The sequence below is a fragment of the Oncorhynchus kisutch genome, linkage group LG9 (assembly GCF_002021735.2).
Source record: "Oncorhynchus kisutch isolate 150728-3 linkage group LG9, Okis_V2, whole genome shotgun sequence".
NCBI classification, from domain to species: Eukaryota; Metazoa; Chordata; class Actinopteri; order Salmoniformes; family Salmonidae; genus Oncorhynchus; species Oncorhynchus kisutch.
This window is the reverse complement of record NC_034182.2, coordinates 5,937,007-5,959,500: the sequence shown is the minus strand read 5'-3', so window position 1 is coordinate 5,959,500 and position 22,494 is coordinate 5,937,007. Positions and strand designations below refer to the sequence as shown.

Genomic DNA, 22,494 nt, shown 5'->3' with positions numbered 1-22,494 from the left:
AAGGGGAATAGTTTAGAGAGAATGCTAGTTCTGCCTACACATGGGAAGAGATTAATCATTTAGACAAGAGAGGACACTAGTTCCACCTACACATGGGAAGAGATTAATCATTTAGACAAGAGAGGACACTAGTTCCACCTACACATGGGAAGAGATTAATCATTTAGACAAGAGAGGACACTAGTTCCACCTACACATGGGAAGAGATTAATCATTTAGACAAGAGAGGACACTAGTTCCACCTACACATGGGAAGAGATGAATCATTTAGACAAGAGAGTACACTAGTTCCACCTATGAATGGGAAGAACAGAATAGTTTAGGAAGAGAGGACACTAGTCCCACCTACAAAATAAAAGACAGCAATAGTTTAGGAACAGGTCACTAGTTTTGCCTACAAATGTGAAGAGGGGAATAGTTTCAGGAGAAAGGCTGTTAGTTCCCCCTACAAAAGAAGAGAGAGGACAAAGTACCGGGATGTAGAGAAGCGAGGACCAAACTAAAGACAGGGAAGAAAGATAACTAAATGATCCTTAAGGCCTTAATATGGCCAGACTATGAAAGTTTAGATGTGATTCAAAGTATTTTATGTAGCTTCACTTGCAGAGATGAAAAGACAAAGCCTCCTACATCCAAAAAGGCACAATCACTGAATGCATGGTTTCAATGTTTTTACAATAAAACAGAACGACACCTACTCCCTGAATATTTTCTTTATTCTTCTAAGTCAAAGTCCAAGGCATCTGTCAGAACATATTCAGAGGTGACAAAACAATATACAGTACCATCATCAAACTCCAACACATCTTTAGAAGCCAAACGACGTAGCTGTATTATCAGCAGAAAGACAAACCATCTCCACAGAAAAGGTCTGTAATCCCCTTTAATTAAAAGTAGACTCAGCAAAGTTACGTTTCCACAAGCAGCGCCGGAGATATTGAGATGAGCGACAGTCACACACAGTATCTGTGCACGGGTTCGCGTCACCCTGTTCACAGCGTGGTAGCCAGGGCACCAAAATAGCTGAGAAGTCGAGCCTCACACTCCTACGCTTCTTAGTTGTGGAAATTGACCCACTATGTTGTTTACTTTCTTGCATAATATCGCGGAGTCTACCTTTAAACCAAAACTACATTCTCATTGTCTTTCATCAATTTCTCCTTAACGTACCCTAATGAAAGCCCTTTCCTGATAATTCAACAGTGAATTGGGAAAAAAGACACAGTTTTGGTTGGTCACTTACAATTCAACTCTTCTTCATCTGTACAAAATCCCCCCAGGTGAGGGAGAAGGCACGTTCCTTATCCATTTCATTGAACTGTACTGCTGCTGAGTTTAGCATTGGTTTTTATAAACAATGTTCACAAGTTAAATCAAGTCAAGGAATTTCTCCATTTTGCCCGTTCATGATTCTACCATTATATCTTCTCACGCAAGAGTTAAAACATTTGTTTAGTTATTAATTGTGGTCCGGCATCAGCTTAGCATTTTATTTAAGTTCTTCAATTGCACATTGCAAAACAAGCAGTGTAACACCAAAGCCACTTCTTGGCTACAAACTTTCTTCAATATCCAATATGACGTATTAATTATATTACTTATTTGCATTAGCGTTTAAGGTTTGTAGTGAACACTAAAACGAAGATTTTTGCAAATCTTTCATTTTTAATTTGCAGTGTAAACAATAGGGAATGTTCTATATGATTCAAGTCTACTTCTAATCAAAGAATCCAAAAATGGATCTCGATAGTAGCCCAATGCTGCTATGCTAACTTAGACATTGACCCACAATGCATGACTGTTGCTTTGCCTGTGCTTGTAGCTACTTTAAGGTTTAAATAATGTAACAAGTCTGTGTCTTTCTAGATAATGCCCCACCAACGGGGATTTGGCCATACTGTTTCATACTGCAGCCATCTACAGCTCTACCGTTACTCTTCATGGGAGCTATGTAGCCGCAGCACGCACAAACAAGCCTCTTGTGGCATATGATGTAGTCTCTCTCATTCCATCCGCAACGCTCATAGAACGTTGGGCAGATAGAGGGAGCAGAGTAGCATATTCTGGCCTAGCGCGGGGAAGCGTCTGAAGGCCTCCCAGGCGTCTGAGAAGATGTTGTACTTGAGGAAGACGCGGTGCTCCAGGCTGGTGGGCAGGCTGACGTCGCGCGACATAATATAGACGCCGTCGTTGTGCAGCGTGCACGTGAGGTTCAGGCCCGACTTGGAGGTGTTGTCCTTCAGGTGGAGCCACTCCCCCGTGATCACGTTGTAAGACTGCACCGTCAGCATGTCCTCCGTCTGGCTGGCCCGCCGCCCCGGACCCGGCTCCAGCTCGTGGGTGTACCCCCCCACCAGGTAGATGGTATCTTCCACCGAGAGCATCTGCTGCTTACGCACGTGGGCCGAGCAGGAGCGGAACACTGTCCAACTGTCAGAGGTGGGGCAGTAGCGGAGTACGCTGGTATTCCTGTCTAATGGATAGAGAGAGAGAAAACAGCATTTGTTCAAATAATTGAAATAACAGTTGATATTTTGTCAAATGGACAAGCACTATTTGTGTAGCCTACAGTTCTTTATGTCTGCTGTGTGTATACATTGGACATTTTAGAAAATGTTCTCACTTCTGCTGGGAATGAAAATCCCCCCACTAACCTCTGGCAGTATATCCTCCCATGACGTAGATCATGCCCTGGCACTCGCAGGCAGAGAACTCTGCCAGGGGGTCGGGTAGTGACGACACACAGGTCCACCAGTCCTGCTCAGGGCTGTAGCACTCCACAGTGCCCTGACACTGGCCTCCCACTGCATACAGCTTCCCTCGTACAGCCAGCAGCTTGAAGTTGGACCTGACCGGAGGAGAGACGGATATACAACAACATTACAGGACGGAGACATACTGTAGCCTATGTAGTTTGCTGGCTCAGCATCAAAACAGATTGAAGCTCAAGACATCAGAACAGACTGGATATTGGAACTCAAGACTGGGACAGACTGCATAGAGATCTATTCATATAGCTGACCTGTACTGACCTCTTCTGGTTCAGGGGGGCTACCTGGTTCCATTCATTTCTACAGGGGTTGTAGCAGTGTGCCGCTGAGATCTCCTGGCTGGTCATTCTGTACCCACCGACAATGAACAGGTAGTTGTCCAACACGGCTGAGCCGTAGCCTCTCACATTGACCATGTCAGAGGGCAGGTTGTTAGCGAGCGGCTTCCAACGCTGCTCTACTTCCCCATACCTCAGCATGGACCAGGGCTCGTCCTGGTCTGGTAGGTCCAGAGCCAGACAGGTGAAGAGTCCGATAGCCACCAGAGTGGCTGTGCCTTTCATACGCATCTCTCTAACCTGGTTGCGCAGGGCCGCAGGTAAGTCGCTGAACTCTGGTCTCCGCAGCATCGGGTGGTAGTGACAGCTCATATATCTGAGACAAGCGTTGCGTAGATCATGAGTTCCATATACCTCAGATAGGCTGTAGAGTTCCACACAATTCTCTTGTCGAATTTCAGACGAAAGGAGTTTTAGGATAGAGGTGACTTGCAAAAAAGATGCAGTCTCAATCAGGTCTTCCAGGGTTTCGTTGACTACTTTCACTTTGGAGGTGTTGATAAACTCCAGGACCAGCTCGAGCCCTGGCACACTCAGCCCCTGCAGTTGCACTGAATCCTCTCTGGACTCGCGCATCCCAGAGCTGTACAGTGCACGGAAGTAATCGCTTTTTTCTATCAACTTGCCTTTGTTGACGTTGTACGTTTTGTCATCCATGACAATTACGATTATTTGTTCAGACGACATGTTTAGTGGTTGGGTTAGCTAGCTAATGTTGTCAAGTGATCTGTTTTGTTGACTTTCTTCTTCCGGCCTCCGTCTGTTAATGACGGCCTGTCACAGTTTACATTTCTCAGGCGCAGGGGTGGTCTGCAACTCTAGTCGCACCGCAGTCACCAGCCCTATATATGGTAATGTTCAGCCCATACGTCTGGATGATGCCTGGTTAATTTCAACTCAGTTATGAGTGGGCTAGCTAGCTAGCTAGCAAGAGGCTAAGAGTGACTTGGAAATCTTGCTAGCCACTTTATCTTTCAAAAACACCAGGTATTATCTCGACGTACATCCAAAGAAGATGTTTTGCTGGAACATGTGGTCAATTGTAAGATGTTTATATTGGGTAACACACTTTCCTTGCATTGTCGAGATAATCTGCAGAAAGCTACAGTTGGTTTTTGAGGAGAAATCGGCAGCATATTTCCTGTTTTGATCCTGTGGGTTGCGTCACTTGCTTGCTCAACCGGAAACCACTGTTTTCTTCTTCGTGTAAAGACAATGCCATGCAGATTGGTACAAGATGTGTTGCTGCCACCAGCTGGCTTGGGGTATACTCTACCTGCTCTCGACAGGTGCAAGCCACCCGTAATACATGTTCCTATACTTTGCTTCCCGAAATGTTCAGGGAACCAGGTACATTAAATCCCACAGTTTCCAACTATCAACAACATAAACTTGCAATGAAGTAAGATATCAGTGTATAGCCTCTGTGGCACCCAACACACAGCTCATCTAGCCTCCAATCTCAGGCTGAGCCTACCCAACAGGGACATGTTTATTGGTGGTTGATGTAGGATACAGTATTTTACTGTTAACTTAATGGCTATATGGACTGGAGGCAAGCATTACCCAGTGATGAAATATGTAACTGTTTTGCACTTCGCTGAGTAGGCCTTTTGGAGTACCAATGATATATATTTGATTCACATTTTAACAGTAGAGTAGTAGGAAGCTGAATCTGATACTTTTGTTTGGCATGACTATTTTGCCGCTCTACTTTTCTCTTTCTCAGGGGCATCTGTTAGTGGAACAGCGTGTTTTTGGGAGAGTTAAAACAGAGAGACTTTCTGCATTCTTCACCCTTCTGCTCCGTGGAAAAAACACTCATCGAGGGAGTACAAGTCTAGATAATGGCTGATTGCACTCTTCAAGAATGCGGATGGCCATGTATAGGGGCAGGCAGCTTGTGGGTGTGTGTGTGTGTGTGTGTGTTGGTATGAAGGGGGATGGGTGATGACACGACACTATGGCAGAACCAACTACTTCAGGCTGGGACTTACAACAGATATTCACACCTGCAATGGGTCTACCCTATATGGGTCCTATGAGCTGGACTGTCAGGTGTCCACACGTTATAAACACTGCCCCAGAACTGTGGCTTGCTGCACCTCTACAGACAACCATCTGCCACCTCCTTCCCATGCACCATACCATAGAAATGGTATTCCTATGGCATACATGTTTCCAGGGCAAAACTGCCTAAATGTGTCCCGGTTAAGGTTGCAAAGAGAGGTTATATTACTGGTAACTTTCAAAGTTTACCAGTAAACTACCATAATTTTGGTAACTTTCAAGGATCTTTTTGTCATTTTTCAAAGGACATCCAGTGGCCCTTTTGGGTACTTCAGATTATCACAGGCATCTGTAAATATATACCTCAAATCAAATCAAATCAAATTTATTTATATAGCCCTTCGTACATCAGCTGATATCTCAAAGTGCTGTACAGAAACCCAGCCTAAAACCCCAAACAGCAAGCAATGCAGGTGTAGAAGCACGGTGGCTAGGAAAAACTCCCTAGAAAGGCCAATACCTAGGAAGAAACCTAGAGAGGAACCAGGCTATGTGGGGTGGCCAGTCCTCTTCTGGCTGTGCCGGGTGGAGATTATAACAGAACATGGCCAAGATGTTCAAATGTTCATAAATGACCAGCATGGTCGAATAATAATAAGGCAGAACAGTTGAAACTGGAGCAGCAGCACAGTCAGGTGGAAGTTGAAACTGGAGCAGCAGCATGGCCAGGTGGACTGGGGACAGCAAGGAGTCATCATGTCAGGTAGTCCTGGGGCATGATCCTAGGGCTCAGGTCAGTTGAAACTGGAACAGCAGCATGGCCAGGTGGACTGGGGACAGCAAGGAGTCATCATGTCAGGTAGTCCTGGGGCATGGTCCTAGGGCTCAGGTCCTCCGAGAGAGAGAAAGAAAGAGAGAAGGAGAGAATTAGAGAACGCACACTTAGATTCACACAGGACACCGAATAGGACAGGAGAAGTACTCCAGATATAACAAACTGACCCCAGCCCCCCGACACATAAACTACTGCAGCATAAATACTGGAGGCTGAGACAGGAGGGGTCAGGAGACACTGTGGCCCCATCCGAGGACACCCCCGGACAGGGCCAAACAGGAAGGATATAACCCCACCCACTTTGCCAAAGCACAGCCCCCACACCACTAGAGGGATATCTTCAACCACCAACTTACCATCCTGAGACAAGGCTGAGTATAGCCCACAAAGATCTCCGCCACGGCACAACCCAAGGGGGGGGGGGCGCCAACCCAGACAGGATGACCACAACAGTGAATCAACCCACTCAGGTGACGCACCCCCTCCAGGGACGGCATGAGAGAGCCCCAGCAAGCCAGTGACTCAGCCCCTGTAATAGGGTTAGAGGCAGAGAATCCCAGTGGAAAGAGGGGAACCGGCCAGGCAGAGACAGCAAGGGCGGTTCGTTGCTCCAGAGCCTTTCCGTTCACCCGCCCACTCCTGGGCCAGACTACACTCAATCATATGACCCACTGAAGAGATGAGTCTTCAGTAAAGACTTAAAGGTTGAGACCGAGTTTGCGTCTCTGACATGGGTAGGCAGACCGTTCCATAAAAATGGAGCTCTATAGGAGAAAGCCCTGCCTCCAGCTGTTTGCTTAGAAATTCTAGGGACAATTAGGAGGCCTGCGTCTTGTGACCGTAGCGTACGTGTAGGTATGTACGACAGGACCAAATCAGAGAGATAGGTAGGAGCAAGCCCATGTAATGCTTTGTAGGTTAGCAGTAAAACCTTGAAATCAGCCCTTGCTTTGACAGGAAGCCAGTGTAGAGAGGCTAGCACTGGAGTAATATGATCAAATTTTTGGTTCTAGTCAGGATTCTAGCAGCCGTATTTAGCACTAACTGAAGTTTATTTAGTGCTTTATCCGGGTAGCCGGAAAATAGAGCATTGCAGTAGTCTAACCTAGAAGTGACAAAAGCATGGATGAATTTTTCTGCATCATTTTTGGACAGAAAGTTTCTGATTTTTGCAATGTTACGTAGATGGAAAAAAGCTGTCCTCGAAATGGTCTTGATATGTTCTTCAAAAGAGAGATCAGGGTCCAGAGTAACGCCGAGGTCCTTCACAGTTTTATTTGAGACGACTGTACAACCATTAAGATTAATTGTCAGATTCAACAGAAGATCTCTTTGTTTCTTGGGACCTAGAACAAGCATCTCTGTTTTGTCCGAGTTTAATAGTAGAAAGTTTGCAGCCATCCACTTCCTTATGTCTGAAACACATGCTTCTAGCGAGGGCAATTTTGGGGCTTCACCATGTTTCATTGAAATGTACAGCTGTGTGTCATCCGCATAGCAGTGAAAGTTTACATTATGTTTTCGAATAACATCCCCAAGAGGAAAAATATATAGTGAAAACAATAGTGGTCCTAAAACGGAACCTTGAGGAACACCGAAATTTACAGTTGATTTGTCAGAGGACAAACCATTCACAGAGACAAACTGATATCTTTCCGACAGATAAGATCTAAACCAGGCCAGAACATGTCCGTGTAGACCAATTTGGGTTTCCAATCTCTCCAAAAGAATGTGGTGATCGATGGTATCAAAAGCAGCACTAAGGTCTAGGAGCACGAGGACAGATGCAGAGCCTCGGTCCGATGCCATTAAAATGTCATTTACCACCTTCACAAGTGCCGTCTCAGTGCTATGATGGGGTCTAAAACCAGACTGAAGCATTTCGTATACATTGTTTGTCTTCAGGAAGGCAGTGAGTTGCTGCGCAACAGCCTTCTCTAAAATTTTTGAGAGGAATGGAAGATTCGATATAGGCCGATAGTTTTTTTATATTTTCTGGGTCAAGGTTTGGCTTTTTCAAGAGAGGCTTTATTACTGCCACTTTTAGTGAGTTTGGTACACATCCGGTGGATAGAGAGCCGTTTATTATGTTCAACATAGGAGGGCCAAGCACAGGAAGCAGCTCTTTCAGTAGTTTAGTTGGAATAGGGTCCAGTATGCAGCTTGAAGGTTTAGAGGCCATGATTATTTTCATCATTGTGTCAAGAGATATAGTACTAGCGTCTCTCTTGATCCTAGGTCCTGGCAGAGTTGTGCAGACTCAGGACAACTGAGGTTTGGAGGAATACGCAGGTTTAAAGAGGAGTCCGTAATTTGCTTTCTAATAATCATAATCTTTTCCTCAAAGAAGTTCATGAATTTATCACTGCTAAAGTGAAAGTCATCCTCTCTTGGGGAATGCTGCTTTTTAGTTAGCTTTGCGACAGTATTAAAAAGGAATTTCGGATTGTTCTTATTTTCCTCAATTAAGTTAGAAAAATAGGATGATCGAGCAGCAGTAAGGGCTCTACGGTACTGCACGGTACCGTCCTTCCAACATATCCAACATTACACATACCTCTGTGTGGCCTTATCACATGTAAAATATATAAAACAATAAAATAAGATCATTTTTACCATAAACTGGGTCAATACCATTGGCCTTTATATAAGGGTTTCAGCACAAAATACGCTTAATATATTTTATTTACACACTTTCATTTATTTTACTATGTCAATATATCTGTGTTAATGTTTTGCCACCAAACTGGTGGCAGTTGTAAAAAAAGTCAACAGTTGAAAGAGTTGCAGAGTTTAAAAAAAATATGCCTGGTATTTCCCCAGTCATCTTGTATTCTACTTCATTGATGTCACATCTTGCATCTGGCACAACTCCTCTTGAGAATCAGGACAGGCCTACAACTGGTTTAGTGTGGTTGTTAGCTGACTAGTCAGAGCTCAGTATCTTCCTGGTGGTTCATTTAAAGTGGTGTGTGGTGCCAGGGTCTGCTGCTTGACCCAATGCTTGACCCATCTGTCTGCCTATTCAGTCTCCCCATTTTGACCAACATTCACCCCATTCCATGTTATTGGACTGCTGGAAGATTTTTTTGAATGTTCGCCTAATCATTTATGGAAATAAAAAGTAATATATTTTAACAGTGAACACTGTTGGTAATAGGTCTATACACAGATGGTGGACTTAATAACAAAACACATTGTTCTTGCTGTCAATTAGACCGAGGTAAAGTTGGTTTTGCCTCTATATTCACACATTCAGACATTCAACAGACATTCAACAGATATACACCAAAATCCATTTAAAGCTGTATAAATCAATAACTAATTCACCATTTGTCACAGAAACATAAAAATAAATATGGTTTATTCTATAAATGTCTAGCATACTTTTAGATCCTTTTGTTTTGAGTAAACATTCAGCTTTGACTTGTCAGCTTTGAGCAAGTCAGCTTTGACTTGATAGAAATATATAACATCTATGGACTTGGTGTATGTAGGAGCAATTTATTTTTGTGAATACGGTGGCGAACCTAATGAAGTAAATCTGATCCCCAAGATCCTCATAGGCTCACTTGGATATATAGAGCTGGAGGTAAAGATAACAAATATGAAACTAGGACCTTAAAACACTGGCAGAATTCTTTCATCCACATCCATTCACATAAAGTCTGTCTTTTAAAGAATAAATACCCTTCTAAGACCACTGTCTTTATGGATGTTTTAAAAGGTTTGCAAATAGTTATTTCTGCAAGGAATGTGAATTGAAAGGGACATGGTAATACCTATGTAGGTGACATATTTCTCCACTGGTATAATGTGTGGTAGTTGCACACCTCCCTGCTGAATTATGAAGAGCTGATTTGGGCCAGCTGATTTTTTTTTCATGATCTTTTGTGGGGAAAAAAACACATGTAGGCTTTGTGCTAGCAGTTTAAGAGAGAAAGAGAGCCAATAGCATAGGGACAGCCCGGTTGAAGTCCTCATTGTTAATGGTTAGTGCCAGTAGATTGCAGAGGGGTTCACATACAGTTCAGAGGCAAATCATAATGTATACATTTAGCCCAAAAACAAAACATGTACCGGCCACTTCTTATATTAGTGGGTTTTTTTTGTCATCCACCCTCTGTTATCTTTCACTACCCAATATATATATATACATTATATATGTATACAGTATAAATATACAGTATATATGTACACTACCGTTCAAAATGTTGGGGTCACTTAGGAATGTTCTTATTTTTGAAAGAAAAGCAACAACAAAAAGTGCATTAAAATAACATCAAATTGATCAGAAATACAGTGTAGACATTGTTAATGTTGTAAATGACTATTGTTGCTGGAAACGGCAGATTTTTTTATGGAATATCCACATAGGCGTACAAAGGCCCATTATCATCAACCATCATTCCTGTGTTCCAATGGCACGTTGTGTTAGCTGGAATGTTTACTCAAAGCAAAGGTTGTACAATTATACAAGACATTCATAGAATAAATCATTCCTAGTTTGAAGATTCTGTGACAAGGGTGAATTAGTTATTGATTTATACAGCTTTAAATGGCATTTTATAGATTTTATGTGTTTCTATCAAATCTAAACTGGCATTTGTATTCAAAACAAAGGTTGTAAAAGCCTGCTAGACATTTATAGAATACATCATATCTAGTTTGATGATTCTGTGACAAACTGTGAATTAGTTATTGATTTTTACATTTGCGAATGGCTTTTTGGTGAATGTCTGATGAATGTCTGTTGAATGTACGAATGTGTGAGTATAAAAGCAACTTTACGTCGGTGTCAATTAGCTGTCTTAAAATAACGCAAAGCCAGTACTTTAGCAGAGTGACGTCGCCGCGTGCCTCTGACAGGAAGGCTCTTGAGCGCAGCGTAGCGGAGTGGGTGGAGAGAACCGCGCGCATTCATAACGAGTGGGCACCATAACCAAAATCACGCACTGTCATTCATGCGTTTGGTCTTCATCCGAAGCTTTTGACGGACTGTCTTAAAACAAAACGAGGATGAGGGAAGAGTCACGCGGGTTCTGTTTTCTTAAATGTTTTTTATTCATCATCAGCGCCCGGCAATGGGTGTCCGCGAGCAGGAACATGCGCCTGTGCAATGAGGTAAGAGCGCGCAGCTCGACACTAACGGCATCGGCTGTCACTGTTATTTAGAACACTGTTATTAAACTACAATAAATAAGCAAGCCATGACATTGCCACCAAGTGCGTTGCACGCACAATGTGTAATCATCTTATTCTATGTCCCAACCATATTTATCATGTTTATGTTACGAACGTTATCATAAGGGTCAAGAATAAACATTAACCAGGGGATTATAGGCTACAACCTTCTGCCAATCGTTGTTATAAAATACCTATTGGCGTGGAATGGAGTTGAAATATACGATGTTATGGAGGCCTTCTTTGTTAATGGTGCGATTTAAAATGTGTTGGTCGCCTATTCTTCTTATCGGCTTAAATCCTAAGCATGTTGACAAAATATAAGGCTCCATAATATGATGACGCGGCGCACTGAGCCGATCACTTGGCATCCATCCTCGTCCGTGCTGCCTTCCGATGATGTGTCGGAGTAATATTACCGCTGAGTAAGGGAAGGGGGAAGGACAGCTGAACAGCAAGGGCCCTGGCATTGCATTATCCGTTTAGATGTATATATTATGGCTATGATATCAGCTCTCTAAGGACAATAGCTGCCAGGAAGCCATCTCTGTCCCAGCCTTCTCCATATTATTTGAGCTGAAAATTATTGAGTGCTCTGTCAGATTTGTGTCCCAGAGTGTGTCCCATTACACTGCCAGATCCACACACACACACACACACACACACTGATGGATTCATGGATGATGGATAGGTCACTCTGGCACTAAATATCTTGTGGCACATGGTCTCCTCTGTATCCATGGTGACCATGATGAGTCACAAGGAGACAAGTTATGCACATTAATCTCAATCCCCTTTTATCTACCTCCAATTCCACTGCACAAGGCCCATATCCACCACAGTACCAACATTTACCTACCAGCAGGTGCACTCCACTTGAAAGGGGTTCTTGTCGGCTTAAATCCTAATATATGGCCTCAACTATTGAGAGTTTGTTATGCGTGTGTTTGCGTGTATGTGTGCCCATGTCCCCAATATTTGTGTGGAAATAGCAGGAACAATACTTGTTAGAACTAGAGAGAGATGATGATCTATACAAAAGAGCCCAGGCTTATCTATACTCCACACACAGCCTTAAACTGTCTCTCTCTCTCTCTCCATCCTCAGATTCTCCACCCCTCTCTCTCTCTCTCTCACACACTCACTCACTCACTCACTCTCTCACTCTCGCTCTTTCACACACAAACACACACACATTTAACATTAACAGAACCACATACAGTCAGGATATACACACACTCACCCACTTTGAATGCAGTAATGATTTGGGTGGCATTGAGCTGTTTGTCGGTGGTCCTGATTGATTGCCATGGCAATGCTGGGTGAACAGAAGGTTTGGGAGGATGGGGGAAGGGGACGGTGAGCAACATGGTGGTGGAAGTGAAGTGTTGCATGACTGGCTGCAGATAGACACAAACCACCATGGCCTCCAAAACAAGATGGCCATCCAGTCTCCTTATGCCTTTTCTCTGTGGGGATCCTCCCTCTCTCTCCCTTTCTCTCTAACATTCTCTCTCTCTCTAACTTTCTCTCTCTCTCTCTCTCTCTCTCTCTCTCTCTCTCTCTCTCACACTCTCACTCTCACACTCACACTCACACTCACACTCACGCTTGGTTGTGTGGATTAACTGTTTTTTTTCCAGTAGAGGTTATAATGTTATTTACCTGAAGTGACCTGTTCACACCTGGCTTACTACTTAGTAGTAAACAAACAGAAGAACAAATGCACATGGCTGAGACAAAGATGAGCGGTGATAACCCAGAGTATTGACTTAACATACAGCAGAGCCGACCCCAGTCTCTGACTCAGAGACCCTAGTGGTGACTCTCTGTCAATTATTAATGGAGCTTTCTTCTCTTTCCGTCTGATTTTGTTTTCCTTATCTGCCAAGCCTCACTGATGACAACCTGCTCTACCACTGGCTTTCCGTCATACTTGATGTTGGCTGTTTAGTGCGCCTATGCAGCTTATTAGATTCATTTGGTGCATGCTGTCTTGAAAAACAACTGCATATGACGAGTGAATGGGTGTTCTGGCACATTGACAAAGTGACAAGGAGGTGTCACTAAAATGAAATCCTTGCAACCTGTTCTGTCAATGCAGATTTAAGTGCGTCTTAGATTGTTTTATCTACTGGGTAATGTGTGACTGATTGTGACTGTGTTTTAGGGAGTGTGTGTGTATCATGCTCTAATATGACTACTGTGTGATTGTGCATCTTCCAGACAGACTACTACTATGAGTATACAGAGTGTGACAGTGTAGGGTCTCGATGGAGGGTGGCCATCCCCCGCATTCTGGGCACCTGCTCAGCCCTGCCTACTCCCACCAGAGGAACAGACTGCTGTGAGTACTGTGCGCGCGCACGTGTGTGTGTGTGTGCGTGCGGGTGTGGGTGCGTGTGTTTGTTTGTTTGTTCATTCACATTTATTTCACCTTTATTTATTCAGGTTTTCCTCATTTAGATAAAACATCTATTTTTCCAGAGAGACCTGTTCAATATACCTGCGTACGTTCATGAGAGAGATACTGTCTAGGTGTGAATGTGTCTGTCACATTGTGTGTGTGTGTGACCCTCCTCTCTCTCTCTCTCTCTCTGTCTCTCTGTCTCTGTCTCTGTCTCTGTCTCTGTCTCTCTCTCTCTCTCTCTCTCTCTCTCTCTCTCTCTCTCTCTCTCTCTCTGTCTGTCTGTCTGTCTGTCTGTCTGTCTGTCTGTCTGTCTGTCTGTCTGTCTGTCTGTCTGTCTGTCTGTCTGTCTGTCTGTCTGTCTGTCTGTCTGTCTGTCTGTCTGTCTGTCTGTGTCTGTCTGTCTGTCTGTCTGTCTGTCTGTCTGTCTGTCTGTCTGTCTGTCTGTCTGTCTGTCTGTCAGCATTCTCGTGTGCGGCGGGAGAGTTCCTAGAGATGTCCGCTCAGCAATGTACGACGTGTGCGGCCGGCTCCTATTCGCTGGGCAGTGGGGTGCGTTTCGACCAATGGGACACTATCCCTGCCGGCTTCACCAGCCTGGCCACCTACATGGACCCAGGACCCAGTGGAGAGGAGAGTCAGGCCTGTAATAGGTAACACACATGTCGGTTTTACTGTCCTTGTGGGGACCAAACAGTTGATTCACATTCAAAACCCTCATTTTAACCCCTAAACCTAATTCTAACCCTAACCTTAACACCTAAATCCTAACCCTAACTTTAACGCCTAAACCTAATTCTAACCCTAACCCTTAACCCCTAACCCTAATTGTAACAATAAACATAAAATAGCCTATTTCCCTGTGGTGAAAATCTTACATTTTTTCCTTGTTTTACTATCCTTGTGAGAACTTCTGGTCCCTACAAGGATAGTTAAACCCAAAACACACACACACACACACACATACATACATACATACACACACATATACTACACACACCTGTCCTACACATACAGCCACACACACAAACTCACAGTCGTCCTGTATTCTCTTTCCCTCTGTGTACTGTAGCTCGTCGTGGACGCCGCAGGGCGTGTATCTGGAGTCTAGTCGTGATGAGTGCACCGTGTCTCTGGTCTACGCTGTGCATCTGGAGCAGCAGGGCTCTGTCTCCTTCAGCTACCAGTACCCTGACAACAACATCTTTTTTGAGTTCTATGTGAGTCTGACTCTCTCCTCCCTGATAAAGTTTATATCAGTTCATTTATTACCCTTTTATTTAGCTGGTTGACGTACGTAGAGATGAAAAGTGGGTCTGTTTTGCGGCAGCAGGGAAGACTTTAATTGTACATTTATAGATTTTTGTACATCAATGGCTTTACATTAATGGCTTTTACATCGATGGCTTTACATCAGTAAATGTAAAGCGAGAGAATCAGTAAAGTGAGAGAATCATGTGATGCAATGTTCTGAGTGGTTACCGTGGTGATGTGTGTTCAGGTCCAGAACGAGCAGTGTCAGGAGATGGCCCAGACCGACGATCAGAAGTGGATCAAACTCACCACCAACGGAGAGTGGGACACACACACGGTGAGGAGGAAGGCAGTGTGTGTGATACGTGTGTGTTATATGATTGGTGTGTGTGATGTGTGTAACATAATCTGTGTGCAACATATTGTGTGACATGTGACTCAGGTGAATCTGAAGTCTGGCACTAACATACTGTACTGGAGGACGACCGGGATCCTGGTCGGAGGGAAGATGGTTAAACCAGTGTTGCTCAGGAACATCCAGATTGAGGGTAAAGACCACTCGTACCAGTACTCCCTATCTTCACACTCACCTATATTCTCTCTCCCATTCTGCATGCCTCTGTAATGTGTTTGGTCAAGGCAGTGTAGTATCACAGGTTCTTACCCACTCCAGAACTCGCCCTTCTTAGATCTAGGGAATGAGACCACAGTGTGAATTAATGAATGTGTCTCTGTCTAGGTGTTGCCTACACCTCAGAGTGTTTCCCGTGCCGACCAGGCTGGTTTAGCTCCTCCCCTGGCTCCTCCTCCTGCCAGCCCTGCCCCAGGAACACATCGTCTCACAAGGGAGCCGCCTCCTGTACTCCCTGCCCCGACACACAGTACTCACGTATGTACTAGACACACACACACACACATTGAAATGTATCAGTAGATACCAGTTAAAATATCCACGGTCTCTCTCTCTTTCACTCTTTCCCTCAGATGAAGGATGGTCACAGTGTAAGGAGAGGCCTCCATGTTCAGAGAAGGATTACTTTCAGATCCACACAGCCTGCGACAGCGAGGGAAAGGTAAGTCACACACACTTCAGATCCACACAGCCTGCGACAGCGAGGGTAAGGTAAGTCACACACACATAGTGTGCATATAGAGAGAGAAGGCTGTGGTCATATACATTAGATTACAATACATAGGACATTCTATGTATAGTATCTCTATGGTTGTGATGTAACTGCTGTGGTTGCCGTGGTGACAGACACAGGTGATGTACCGGTGGGTGGAGCCGAGGATCTGTGAGGAGAATGTGACGGGCGCTGTGGCACTGCCCCCTACAGGGGAGAGAGAGGCCTGCCCACCCTGTAACCCTGGTTACTACAACACCGACGACTCCACCTGCTTCCCCTGTCCTCCTGGAACACACTCTGACGGCACCTCAGGTACACACACACGCACGCACACACACACACACACACACACATACATACACATACTATATATGTATATTCACATGTGTATATACATTAACAGTGTACATACACACACTTACAGTACACACACACACACCACTCACATTTGTATTGCTGTATAATGAAATGTGTTGTTGACGGTTGTGTGTGTCTGTCCCAGTGTGTGAGGAGTGTCCTGCGGGGACAGAGCCAGTACTGGGGTATGAGTATAAATGGTGGAACGTCCTCCCTTCCAACATGAAGACTTCCTGCTTCAACGTGGGCAACTCCAAGTGTGACGACATGAACGGTGAGACAGAGACGTGTCTCGGGTGATTAGGGTCAAGAGATATGTGATATGTATGTAGTAGTACACATAGGTGAATAGTAAATATGTCTAATATAGACATCCTCCTGGGTATGTAATAACTCTGTCTCTCTCTGACTGATGGGAGCATAGATGTCTTTTTAATAGATATGTGGTGTCCCTCAGATTGTAAGGAATATAGATGTGTGTTTAATAGAATGTGTAATCACAGTAATATGTTGTTGTTCAGGCTGGGAGGTGGCAGGGGATCACATCCGCAGCGGTGCTGGAGGCTCGGATAACGATTACCTCATCCTGAACCTGCATGTTCCTGGCTTCAAGTTAGTCTTGGCTTGACTGTGTATTATTGTTAGAGCTCTCAGGTTTTTCATGGTTAGGTCATGTGGTCAGAATGAACACATGGCTATGATTATTGTGAAACAATATTTTTTTATTGGCCCTGTGTGTGTGTGTGTGTGTTCACTGTGTGTGTGTGTGTGTTAACTGTGTGTATGTGTGTGTTCTGTCAGGTTACCCACATCACTTGCTGGGATGACCGGGACTGAGTTTGGCCGGATCACCTTCGTCTTCGAGACAATCTGCTCTGCCGACTGTGAGCTCTACTTCATGATGGTGTGTGTCGGATCATTCGCATCTGCATGAGTGTGTGTCTAGGTTCTCAGGGAAATGTTACTGGCAATATCAACAGTGTTTTAGCCAGTAAACCAATATTACCCAACCCAACATAGCCAGTATGACATAGCCAATACATGAGTGACCTTCTTTCATCCCGCTTTTGGACAAATACATATCAATATCTATGTTTGTTAGTAAAGCCATATAAAGCAGAACAGCGTTCCCCAACTAGCAGCCCGCAGCCCCCAAAATTTTCTGACCCAAAGAAATAATACAAAATGTAATTGTTGGACATTAAACACTGTTAAAACACCAGAAAATCAGCTACAAGTGATTTTAATTTAGGAAATCTGTTCCCGCGTATAATAGAGAGTTATAATGTTTTAGTCAAATATTATGTTTGTGCTTCTTGCGGTCAATCCGCTCAGGATAACATCGGCCCGCGGCTAAATCTAGTTGATAATCCCTGCAGTAGACTCAGTTAAAACAATCCATGTATCTAAATGAAACCAAATTATATTTGAACAAACACAGCCAATCACAGTACACAATATACACAACTAAATCACAGTAAAGCAGTGAGATTTCAGATAAACCCGTCACTGTGTAAATTGTAAACTAGAGTGATCCGCTCCCATATAAACCCTGTGTGTGTGTCGCCCCCTGCAGGATGTGAACAGGAAGAGCACCACGGTGGTGGAGTCATGGGAGGGCAGTAAGGAGAGACAGAGTTACACACACATCATGACCAGGAACGCCTCCGTATCATACACTTGGGCCTTCCAGAGGACCAACCAGGCTCAGGACGTGAGTACACACACACATACACTCTCACACACACACACACACAGTGACACTGCACACACACATACTTCACAGACACACTCACATACTGCACTATAATATATTGACGTGGGTGTATCTAGGTGCGGCGGTACATCAGTGACGTGGTGATACTCTACTCGGTGAGCGTGACAAATGTCCAGGATGGCGTGGCATCTGCGTGCCGGGCCTGCGCCCTCTTATCCCAGAGTTCTCAGCGGCCTGGGTCGTGTATTCCATGCCCAGCTGGGTTCTACATTGACAGAGACACCAACCGGTGCCAGGAGTGCCCCCCCAACACATACCTGTCTGGTCACCACACATATGGAGAAGACGCGTGTCTGCCCTGTGGCCCCGGGAGTAAGAGCAACAAGGTATTATATTACACACAAACACACAACTCATATCATCACACAACCATAAGTTACAACCTTACAAACTAACCTTGCGTAACCATTATAATCATTAGAACCACGTTATAACATTAAATCCTCCTACTCTAAAATCTCAGGGCCATAGTTCTATGAGTTTTAATCTCATCCAGATCAACAGTTAACCGTCTCTGGTCTGGATAATAATGTTTTTAGCATTGGTACTATCATGTGTGTATCATGTGAGCCGCTATTTGTGAGATGTGTGTTGACTTGATGCTATTGTGCCCCCTCCTAGGAGCACTCTCGTTGCTATAGCGACTGCTCCTTCAGTCAGACGGAGCACAACCGCACCCTGACCTTTGACCTGAGCTCTCTGAGCCCCGTGGCCTCGCTCACCATCGGCCCCAGTTTCACCTCTAAAGGCACAAAGTACCTCCACGTCTTCAACGTCAGCCTGTGTGGACACCAGGTAACGCACGCACACACACATTCGCACACGCACACACACATTCATGCAGGCACACATCAGTTGTGTGGACACGAGATAACACACATACCTCAGGGTCATCGTTGTGTTTTCTGTTTCAGGGGAAGATGGCAGCTGTCTGCACAGATAATGTCACCGATATCGCCAACAAGGACATGGGGAGTGATTCCACCCAGTTCGTCAACTCAGTGGACAGCTTCATCTGTCAATCAACCATCATTCCTGCGGATGGGCGGGGCTTCAGGATGGCTCTGGCATCCCAGTCTATCAGTCTGGCTGATACCTTCCTCGGTGAGATGGCAATCGAATAGTGCCTTCATAATGATTATAGGACAGTGCCACAACCACAAGTAGTCATATAGCCAGAGTACAAAGTATACTCTTCATCTAAAAACACATTTATTTTCAACAATTTCATTTGAAACTTGTTTTCTCCATCTCTTTCCGTCTCTCACTCAGGAGCGACAGTGGACAGTGATTTAGACGGAATAAACGCTAGACCAGAACTCTTCTCTGACAACTCAAAAACCATACCAGACATCAACTTCTTCTACAGGTAGGCCAGCGTAGAGCTAGATGCCATAGAACAGCATTCATAGTTTAATGTTTCCAGAGAAGATCAGTCATTGTGGTTGAAAGTGGGTGGAAAATGTATTTTTTGTACAATGCTGCTACGCACTATTATCTATGCATAGTCACTTTACCCCTACCTACATGTACAAATGACCTCGGCTAACCTGCACATTGACCCTGTATATAGCCTCATTATTTTATTATGTTACTTTGTTGTTTTTTTAACTTAAGTTTATTCCATAAATATTTTCTTAACTCTTTCTTGAACTGCATTGTTGGTTAAGGGCTTGTAAGTAAGCATTTCATGGTAAGGTCTACACATGTTGTATTCAGCGCATATGATAAATACATTTTGATTTGATTTGTGTGTGTGTGTTTGACTGTCTCAGGTCTACTCAGGCGACTGGATCCTGCCAGCGTGGTCGGAGTGCGGTCATGACCATACGCTGCAACCCAGAGAAGACGGACCGCGGGAAACTCACAGTGCCCAGGTACACACACCTGTCTGACTGTCTGCTCAACATCACCTGTCTGACTGTCTGCTCAACGTCACCTGTCTGACTCTCTGCTCAATGTCACCTGTCTGCTCAACATCACCTGTCTGACTGTCTGCTCAACGTCACATGTCTGACTGTCTGCTCAACGTCACCTGTCTGACTGTCTGCTCAACGTCACCTGTCTGCTCAACATCACCTGTCTGACTGTCTGCTCAATGTCACCTGTCTCACTGTCTGCTCAATGTCACCTGTCTGTCTGCTCAACGTCACCTGTCTGACTGTCTGCTCAATGTCACCTGTCTGACTGTCTGCTCAATGTCACCTGTCTGACTGTCTGCTCAACGTCACCTGTCTGACTGTCTGCTCAACGTCACCTGTCTGACTGTCTGCTCAATGTCACCTGTCTGACTGTCTGCTCAACGTCACCTGTCTGACTGTCTACTCAACGTCACCTGTCTGACTGTCTGCGCAACGTCACCTGTTTGACTGTCTTCTCAACGTCACCTGTCTGACTGTCTGCGCAACGTCACCTGTCTGACTGTCTGCTCAACATCACCTGTCTGACTGTCTGCTCAACATCACCTGTCTGACTGTCTGCTCAATGTCACCTGTCTCACTGTCTGCTCAATGTCACCTGTCTGTCTGCTCAACGTCACCTGTCTGACTGTCTGCTCAATGTCACCTGTCTGACTGTCTGCTCAATGTCACCTGTCTGACTGTCTGCTCAACGTCACCTGTCTGACTGTCTGCTCAACGTCACCTGTCTGACTGTCTGCTCAATGTCACCTGTCTGACTGTCTGCTCAACGTCACCTGTCTGACTGTCTACTCAACGTCACCTGTCTGACTGTCTGCGCAACGTCACCTGTCTGACTGTCTTCTCAACGTCACCTGTCTGACTGTCTGCGCAACGTCACCTGTCTGACTGTCTGCTCAACGTCACCTGTCTGACTGTCTGCGCAACGTCACCTGTCTGTCTGCTCAACAACTCAGCTGAAAACGTTTGTGTATTTTCATTAGCTCCTACATTTACCCTCTGTGTGTGTGTGTGCGCGCGCGCAGTGCGTGCCCTGCAGGTACGTGTGACGGCTGTACGTTTCACTTCCTGTGGGAGAGTGGGAGCGCCTGTCCCCGCTGCACCCAGGATGACTATCACCAGATAGAGGGAGCCTGTAAGGGAGGGGTCCAGGTAACCTGTTCCCTCTCTCTTCATCTCCTTTAACACACTCATGCTACTCTTACTTTCACCTCTTGGTATTTCAATTGAACCTAGTTTCTTGCCTTCTCTACTCTCTCTCCCTCCTTCCCCCTCGCCTTCTCTCTCTCTCTGTAGGAGACTCTGTCTGTGTGGAATGAGCCAAAACTGTGCATCAAAGGCATTTCCCTGACAGCTAAGAGCTCCGCCCCCTGCGAGGCCATTGCTCTATGGCTAAAGGTGGGGGTAGGGGGCGGGGCCTTCTTAGCTGTGCTGCTCGTATCTCTCACCTGCTATTTCTGGAAAAAGAACAAGAGGTGATTGACTGACACCTGTTAATCAAATAACCATCCTAGCCATAGGCTGTAGTACAACGTTCCTGACTCCTGCATCTCTGTGTCCTGTGTGTTTCTGTGGCACCCCCTGTCAGGCTGGAGTATAAGTATTCTCGGCTGGTGATGTCAGCCAATAAGGAGTGTGAGCTGCCGGTGGCAGATAGCTGTGCCCTGGCCGAGGGGGAGGAGCCTGAGGATGACGTGGTCTACTCCCACAAACCCTCACTGCTCGGCAAGCTCAGGGCCATCGCCAACAAGGTGTGTGTGTGTGTGTGTGTGTGTGTGTGTGGTGTGTGTTAAACCTGTGTGTTAAACCTGTGTGTATCTCTATCCTTCAGCAGAGGGAGGGAGACAGCAGTGAGTCGGTACAGCTGAAGTCATCCCAGTCTGAGAGATGGGTCTGGGGGTAACGACGAGGGAAGGAAGGAAGGAAGGAAAGAAGAAGCAAGAATTGGTAGGGTTGGCACTGAGTTCCACTCCTCTTCATGTCTCCTGGACTCTGCTTATTCCTGAGGACTCCATCATGGCTCCAGCTGCTGCAGTTTCCTTTGCAAAGGTACCTGTTCCCATGATTCTGACTGAAACTGGAAAGTGGTTTGGCTCCCCACCCTAGACCCTACCACACATGGGAACACAACCATGCTTATTGCCATGGATATTGAAGGGCTGCAAATGAAAGAAACTCTCACTGTTTTTGTATATTTTGTATTGTCATTTGGAGTTTATCTGTACAGTCATGTCCAAATTATTTATAATTATTAGTGGTGTTATGATTTATCTTTATTAAATTCTCACTTGCCTTTGGGGCCGTGTTTGTATTTGTGTGCAGTTCTGTTAGGCTACAAATTATTATTATTATTAATAATAATAATAGTAATACAACAATAGTTAATGGGGCCTGGAATACTCCTGAGAATACCATGTCTTGTAGAATTAGACCAGTTTGTTGGATATTCGATGGCTATTTGCGCTTTCAAACCTCATTAGCTTTCAAACCAATTGAGCACAACATTGCACAGGTC

The 22,494-nt window shown here is 44.9% G+C and overlaps 2 protein-coding genes across 6 annotated transcripts in view; one reads left to right on the top strand and one right to left on the bottom strand.

Moving 5' to 3' along the window:
• Window positions 1-22,290, top strand: part of LOC109910263 (UPF0577 protein KIAA1324-like) — a 77,116-nt gene extending 54,826 nt beyond the window's left edge. Inside the window, exons 1-22 of one of the 5 annotated variants that reach the window (XM_031831647.1) lie at window positions 10,841-11,078; window positions 13,365-13,485; window positions 14,009-14,198; window positions 14,618-14,765; window positions 15,047-15,136; window positions 15,242-15,347; window positions 15,539-15,688; window positions 15,784-15,872; window positions 16,058-16,238; window positions 16,429-16,557; window positions 16,805-16,895; window positions 17,085-17,187; window positions 17,860-17,997; window positions 18,117-18,386; window positions 18,682-18,855; window positions 18,975-19,164; window positions 19,333-19,429; window positions 19,836-19,937; window positions 21,005-21,131; window positions 21,276-21,454; window positions 21,568-21,730; window positions 21,811-22,290. In XM_031831647.1, coding sequence (XP_031687507.1) covers window positions 10,974-11,078; window positions 13,365-13,485; window positions 14,009-14,198; window positions 14,618-14,765; window positions 15,047-15,136; window positions 15,242-15,347; window positions 15,539-15,688; window positions 15,784-15,872; window positions 16,058-16,238; window positions 16,429-16,557; window positions 16,805-16,895; window positions 17,085-17,187; window positions 17,860-17,997; window positions 18,117-18,386; window positions 18,682-18,855; window positions 18,975-19,164; window positions 19,333-19,429; window positions 19,836-19,937; window positions 21,005-21,131; window positions 21,276-21,454; window positions 21,568-21,730; window positions 21,811-21,882 — 3,015 coding nt within the window. In that variant the 5' untranslated portion in view covers window positions 10,841-10,973 and the 3' untranslated portion in view covers window positions 21,883-22,290. Of the gene's footprint in view, window positions 1-10,840; window positions 11,079-13,364; window positions 13,486-14,008; window positions 14,199-14,617; window positions 14,766-15,046; window positions 15,137-15,241; window positions 15,348-15,538; window positions 15,689-15,783; window positions 15,873-16,057; window positions 16,239-16,428; window positions 16,558-16,804; window positions 16,896-17,084; window positions 17,188-17,859; window positions 17,998-18,116; window positions 18,387-18,681; window positions 18,856-18,974; window positions 19,165-19,332; window positions 19,430-19,835; window positions 19,938-21,004; window positions 21,132-21,275; window positions 21,455-21,567; window positions 21,731-21,810 lie in introns of those variants that run through there. The other 4 variants (XM_031831645.1, XM_031831646.1, XR_004210980.1 and 1 more) reach the window with 4 other exon arrangements.
• On the bottom strand, window positions 698-4,312 carry LOC109864560 (kelch-like protein 42). The gene is made up of 3 exons (XM_020452413.2): window positions 3,033-4,312; window positions 2,655-2,848; window positions 698-2,473 (listed from the first exon to the last, which is right to left on the bottom strand). Exons 1-3 carry the CDS (start codon window positions 3,794-3,796, stop codon window positions 2,022-2,024), a joined length of 1,410 nt encoding a protein of 469 aa, XP_020308002.2. The 5' UTR covers window positions 3,797-4,312; the 3' UTR covers window positions 698-2,021.
• Window positions 22,291-22,494: the final 204 nt, after the last annotated feature.

Coding starts and splice junctions, on each gene's coding strand:
- LOC109864560 (XM_020452413.2), bottom strand. CDS start 3,796: ATGTCGTCTGAACAAATAATCGTAATTGTCATGGATGACAAAACGTAC. Junction 2,849..3,032: donor GCCCCCCTGAACCAGAAGAG/GTCAGTACAGGT, acceptor TCCTCCGGTCAG/GTCCAACTTCAAGCTGCTGG. Junction 2,474..2,654: donor GGGAGGATATACTGCCAGAG/GTTAGTGGGGGG, acceptor TCTATCCATTAG/ACAGGAATACCAGCGTACTC.